We start from the raw sequence: 6,770 nt of genomic DNA on the forward strand, positions 1-6,770 counted from the left end.
TTTCACAAAGAGACATCCTTTAATATATATATGTATATATATACACAAAATAATTCACATTAAGTTTCATATTTTACAGTAAATACATACTTTGCTATATATACATATAATAACAATATGGGGTTAAAATATGTGTGAAATAATGAGTGAACAGTGAACACATCCTTGGACTTGCGATTCCTGTTTTATCTCCAAGACGCCTCCCTGGATGTCAGGACTGCAAGACACACAAAAATAACCAGTGTGACGCCACTATTGTTTAGTTTCAGAACATTTGAAGGGGGGTGGGGGTAGGCAGGGGGCTGGTAAGTTTTTAAAAAGTTCCTCTGGGAAAAATCCCAGCTGCCCCCCCCCCCCCCCCCATCCAACCTCTCAAACATCCGAGAGCCTTTTAGTCCCATTACTGAAGCCCCCGCTATGCACAGCACCCAGGACAGGGGGAGAGATAGAGAGAGAGGGAAGGAGAGAGGGGGGGGGACAGGGAAGGGAGGGCTTGACACCAGCCAGGCAATCAGAAAACACTGTGTGTGTGTGCGTGTTTGTCTTGTGTGAGTGTTTGTACGCGTGTGTGTGTGTGTGTGTGTGTTTTCATGCATGCGTGTGTGTGTGTGTGTGTTTGTACGCGTGTGTGTGTGTGTTTTCATGCACGCGTGTGTGTGTGTGTGTTTGTATGCGTGTGTGTGTGAGAGTGTGTGTGTTTGTATGCGTGTGTGTGTGTGAGAGTGTGTGCGTGTGTGTGTGTGTCTACACTCTCTTTGTCTTTCACTCTCTGTCTCTCCTCTGTTGATGGAGGTGATTCACTAGAGTGCACACAGTGTGCCTGTGTGTGTATGTGCTGTGCTTCTACACGACAGCCGCTGTCTTACTGTCCAAGCTGCCTTCACACACACACACACAGACACACACACACACACACACACTCACTCACACGCACGCGCACACACACACACAGACACACACACACAGTCTCAAACACACACACACACACACACACATCTAACACACTCAGCCCATGGCTCTGCTCTCAGGCCAGTATTAACGTCTTCACTGTAAATCATTATCTTACTGTGAAGCACAGTGACACGGCATTCTGCTGAGAGAATGAGAGTGAGAGAGAGAGAGAGAGAGAAACAGAGAGAGAGAGAAGCAGAGCGAAGAGCTGTTAGCCTGTCTGATCTGAGCCTCCCCAGTGCAACCATTAGATAAATTAATAATGAATTAATAATGAATTAATAATGAATTAATAAAGCGCTGGAAAGCTCTGTGTCCCACTGAAGCGTTGGATTAGTCAGAAACCAACGCAAGCATCAGAGTCCACACAGGAGCAGGAGAGGAGAGGAGAGGGGAAAAGGAGGGAGGACTCTACAAAAGAGAATAAAAAGGCAAAGAAAGAGGGAGAGATGGAGAGGGAATGAAAAGGGGTGAGGCTCAGCCTGGAGATCAGAAGACACTCACTGTGTCCGGGATGTAGAGAAAGAGCAAGAGAGAGAAAGAGGTAAAGAAAAGAGTCAGAATGAAAGAAGAACTGAAGAATAAAAGAGGGGGTAACTGGCCCAGAAGGAGGGAATTTGGCAAGGGGGTAGAGGGAGTTCACGCTGGGCCTGGGACGTCCCCACAGCGGCGGGGGGCGGGGGGTTGCTGTATTTTTTTGGAAGGGCGGAGTCAGGTTTGAAGCGGAGGGCAGGCAGGCAGGCAGACGTGCAGGTGGCGGGGCCGGGCGTGGCCGAGCGGGCCTGGCCGAGCGACTCTCACACATACACACCCTCAGGGTTCAGGCTGGAGATCAGGGGGTTCTGCAGATTTCGGGGGTTTCCCATGAACTGCTTGGCCGTGGGGCGGGGTGGCGACTCGGAGGGGTACGAAAGGGAGCCTGTGGGGGGAAAAGAGTGAATTTACTGCTTAACGCTGAGAGTGGGGTGGTGATGGGGGCGGGGCTTCTTTACAGCTGGAAACCTGTATCCGGGTAACTGCATTATCCGACAAAAACAACAAGCAGCTGCTTATAATCAGACATTAAAATGAGTGTGTGTGCTTGAGCCTGTTAATGCAGCAGCTCACCTCCATTGCTATATCCGTCCAGCTGCTCCGGCTGCTCCAGCTGCTCAGGCTGGTCTGTGCGAGCCTGTGATTGGCTGGGCAGGGCGCCCGTCTGCTGGATGAACTGCTGCAGGTTGCACTGCCTCAGCTCCTTGTTCAGCTCATCCAGCTCCTCATTCTTCACCTGGGGGATGTGGGGGGGGGGGGCAGGAGAGAAACAGCGCTGTCAGCAACACACCTGCGAACCTGACACACCTGTCGCTGTAGGACTCCAGGGCCTGCTGATCACTCAGCCATTTCACTTATTCAAATTCTTAATACGGTGCATGTTGTAACGTGTGTGCGCGTGTGTGTCTGCGTCTGCATGCGTGTGTGTGTGTATGTGTGTATGAGTCTGTGAGAGTGTGTATGTGCATATATAAATTGGCCAACGTTTTAATATCCCCCCCCAATATAATAATACATGCATTTTGAGTCATTTGACTGTTTTTGTATTGCTGTTTTCTATTTTGTATATCTTCCACAATTTCCCTCCCTAAGACATTATTTCAGAACGTGGAAATACAGTGACTCTGAACATAAAAGCTATAAGACAATAAACTGCACAGTAAGGCTTACCAGTACACCTTCGTTTTAGCATTTTATGTAGCATACATTTTATATTTTATGTAATGCATCCCACACAGAAGAAAAACAACATATACATCCTTCAGTTCACGTTTTTTAAATTGATCAAAAAGCTGAGGGCATCAATATTATGAATTTAGGGGGACACGGATGTTCATATTTCTAACACTCACTGCCCACAGGAGGGCGCACTCTTTTGTAGAGTTAGAGTTACTGACTTCCCGTCACTGCTCGTGTGGTGACCAGCCGGCTCGTAGAGCAGTTTCTTTTATATATTTTATATCTATTAGTGTGTTATTTATTGTGTATGTCGCTCGTGTTACGTTTATATCCACCTGGATATTGTGTTTGACGTTTGGCTCCTTATGTTGCAGTCTTAACGTATTTTTGGCGAGGTTATTTTCGTGCTCGTATATTTTTCGTCTCTGCTGCACTGTATGTTATGTCTGTTTTTTCTCTCTCTCCTGTAATGTTTTACTTGTTAATCGTACTACTCCACGTGCCTCTGCAATTGCCCCTCGGGGACAAATAAAGTGATTTGATTTGAATTGAATTGAATTTGGTGACTGTGGTGCATATTACAGCCACACGGGGGCACTGGTGCCCATAACATTCAAGTGGAAGCCGGGTGGACAAGTCTTCAAAGTAGAAGCGTCGCGTGTTTTGAACAGAAGGCACAAGTAAGTCCGAGCAAATAACTAATCTGTACACTTCCCTTTCCTGCATCCTTTACCTCGAGACAGTAGGAAAACAACTATATTGTGCTTTAAACTGTGAACGCATGCTTTTTAACATCGATTCTGGCGCGATATATTTAGCGTAGTAATTCACACCTGGAGGCGCTATTCAAGTTCAATTACTTCAGTCCATTATTCACTATCGGGAGACAAGTCGAGACTCGCGGCGTTGCTCGCGCGCCAGACGCTAGTGCCCCTTTTGCACACAAAATTGTGACAATCCGAAAGTAGACAAGCAGCTCAAGGTTTAACTTCCGTTTATATACAAACACGCATCTCCACTACGTCATATTCGCGCGCACGTTAGTGTATGTACATAGAATATCCATTAAGAGAGTATAATATGTGTGTGTGTGTGTAAGTTCACGTATAGCCTGTAACACAAAACATAGCGTCTCCATACAGCGGTAGCGTGTGTAAATCACGGTGCCTCGCGTTTCTCTCTGAAGCAGTCTATCACAATGCCTGCTGTTTTTTATTTCACCCATTCGTTCTCTTTCAAATCTTCCTTTAATAATCACAGTTACACCTGCTGTACTTCTTCTGTTGCATGTCATTTTATTCAATTAAAATGGGCTTTACTGGCCTGGCTGCACATCAGCACAGTATTGCCAAAGCAATTGTTTACGTAGACTGTAAAACAGCAGTCAACAGCCATATCAACAGCAATTATGCAAACGATAGGGTGCTTTCACCCTTAATTATAACAGGGTGAGCGGTGGCGGTGGGGGCTTTGTTTTATCTAGACCTAATGTTTGTGAAACAAGCAGGGAGACGGTGAGCCACCAGCTTCCTTTAGAGTTATTAGGAAAGGCTTGCAGAGATTTAAACCTCTTTTGAGAAGGAGGGGGTCATTTGTGATGCCCACGGGTGAATTACGTTGAAAAGTATCTGCAGACTGACGGTTCTCACAGAAGAGCAGCTCTCAAAAACGTGTGGGTCAGCGTTCTCTCTTCTGTTCGTGGTTTTCACACACAAATGTGACAAATACCTTCTAGCTACTGACGAGCAAGCCACGTGCGTGTGTGTGCTTGCTTGTGTGCGTGCGTGCGTGCGTGCGTGTGTGTGTGTGTGCTTGCTTGTGTGCATGCGTGCGTACGTGCGTGTGTGTGTGTGGGTGCTTGCTTGCTTGTGTGTGTGTGTGCTTGCTTGTGTGCATGCGTGCGTGTGTGCATGTGTGTGTGTGTGTGTGCTTGCTTGTGTGCATGCGTGCGTGTGTGCGTGTGTGTGTGTGTGTGTGCTTGCTTGTGTGCATGCGTGCGTGCGTGCGTGTGTGTGTGGGTGCTTGCTTGCTTGTGTGTGTGTGTGCTTGCTTGTGTGTATGCGTGCGTGTGTGCATGTGTGTGTGTGTGTGTGAGGGATATTTTAGATATGCGCTCACATGAATGGTGGAAGGAGCTCGTGTTTCTCTGCACGGGGTTATTAGCTGTTTACTCAGGAACATCGCCTGTAAGGAACACTGACATAGGAGAGGCCCTTTCCAAAATACAGCAAACACGTAAAACCTGATCTCAACCCGACCCTTCAGGATCCATACACCCACAGCACCTGACTGCTCTCAACCAATAGAATGCCGTTGGTCCAGATTTAAAAGCTCTTTGTTTTTTGTGTTAATAATGTCAGAGTTTCAGCATTATCCGCTGTGGGCCAGCGGGGGAAAGGGGGGGGGGTTTAAGGGGGGATGGTGGCGCTCTTGCTAGGTGGGCTAAGCAGGCTGGGCCTTAACGCACGACAAGGGCCTAAATGCTTCAGACTTTCCAACAGAAAGAAAAACGATTGCCGGAAAGCACATCTTATTCATTTTCACAGATTTACACGGCTGCCAAACCAGAGTTGGCCTCATTAGTGACAGCAACAGCTGCCACGCCAGGGCATTGCTGTAGCTTACATTATCCTGCTTGCTGTCACCCACAAAATCATCTTTAAATTAAATTTATTATCATTCATAGCTTCCACCACAAATACAGTTCCAGTAAACAACACAAACGGCTTTTAGTATCCTAGCAACAACAGACAGACACACACATACACACACACACACACATACACACACTCACACACACCATACATGCACACACACACACACACGACAAACAAGCTAGCATGCAAATTTTTTAATTTTTTGTAACCGACAGAGCGGTGGTGTAAATAAGTCTGCAGGTACTTGCACTAAAGTAGCGGTCCTTAGGATGGTAAATGTGACCCCCTCTGTGCAGTGTTAGAGGGGGTGGGATCTGAGAGAGACACGCCCCTCTGTCCAGTGTTAGAGGGGGTGGGATCTGAGAGAGACACGCCCCTCTGTCCAGTGTTAGAGGGGGTGGGATCTGAGAGAGACACGCCCCTCTTACCTGCAGCACAGCCTCTGCTTCCCCCAGCGCTTTCTCCATCTCTGTGATGGATGCCTCCAGCTCTGCCCCCTGGTGCTGCTGGGCCTGTAGCTCCACCCTGACGGTGCCCAGCTGCTGGTCGGGGGTGGGGGTGCGGGGCCGGGAGGAGGCGCGCGCCTCCTGCTGAATGTCGCGCTCCAGCTGCGCAGAGCGGCTGTGGAAGTCGCGCAGTCGCCGGCTGCAGTCGTCCATCTTGGCGTGCAGGTCGCCTAGGCGACCGCGCAGACGGCGCTCCGCCTCCGCCTCCGCCTGCAGCTCCCGCTCCAGCACCTCCTCCAGGGCCAGCTCCGCCTCGTTCCGCCGCGCCTCCTCCTGCAGGAGCTCCAGCTCCTCCCTGTGCCGCGGGTCCAGCGCCGGGGGCTGCTCCCACACCTGCACCTCCTGCTCCAGGCCCTCCAGCTGCGCCTCCAGGGCCTGCAGACGCTCCTGCTGCACCAGAACCTTCCGGAACACCTCCTCCTTAGACGGCCCGGCGGCGGCGGCGGCGGCGGCGGCCGGGGGAGGGGGGGAGGCCCTGGGCTCGGGGGAGTCCCTGTGCGGCTTTCTAAAGTGCTTGAGTTTGGTCTGAGGGGAGCTGGTGGGCCCCAGGTTGAAGGTGAGGGACTTCTTGGGCTCCCGGCGTTTCGGGGGCTCGGGCTCGGACAGTTTGGGGAGGGGGGGCCCCCGGCTCTGCGCTGGCCCGTCGCTGCTGCTGGGACCCGTCCTCCGCAGGAAGAACTGCACCTCGTTCCCCAGCTGGCCCAGCTTGGCCAGCGACTCCAGCGGCCTCTCATTGGCCAGCAGCTGCTTCTCCGTGTCCCTCAGTCTCTGGATCAGAACATAGCGGCCCGTCTGACCTGGGGGGGGTGGGGGGGGAGAGTCAGAACCAAGCACAACTGTGGCTCTTAAGCACCGTGATTTGTTTGGGTCAAACAGACCCATTTTCTGTTTTAGGTAAAGAAGAACGACTCTTCCTGAGATGTATTTCATAATGGCTGACTAA

At 50.2% G+C, this 6,770-nt stretch overlaps 1 protein-coding gene across 3 annotated transcripts in view; it reads right to left on the reverse strand.

The window, feature by feature from the left end:
- The window catches only part of rassf7a (Ras association domain family member 7a), a 39,046-nt gene continuing 32,276 nt past the window's right edge, over positions 1-6,770 (reverse strand). For all 3 annotated transcript variants that reach the window (XM_035396584.1, XM_035396582.1, XM_035396583.1), the window contains 4 exons: positions 5,750-6,624; positions 2,059-2,221; positions 1,763-1,870; positions 1-217 (listed from right to left, as the gene is read on the reverse strand). In XM_035396584.1, coding sequence (XP_035252475.1) covers positions 186-217; positions 1,763-1,870; positions 2,059-2,221; positions 5,750-6,624 — 1,178 coding nt within the window. In that variant the 3' untranslated portion in view covers positions 1-185. The remainder of the gene's footprint in view (positions 218-1,762; positions 1,871-2,058; positions 2,222-5,749; positions 6,625-6,770) is intronic.

This window comes from Anguilla anguilla, chromosome 16, assembly GCF_013347855.1.
Source record: "Anguilla anguilla isolate fAngAng1 chromosome 16, fAngAng1.pri, whole genome shotgun sequence".
Taxonomy (NCBI): Eukaryota; Metazoa; Chordata; class Actinopteri; order Anguilliformes; family Anguillidae; genus Anguilla; species Anguilla anguilla.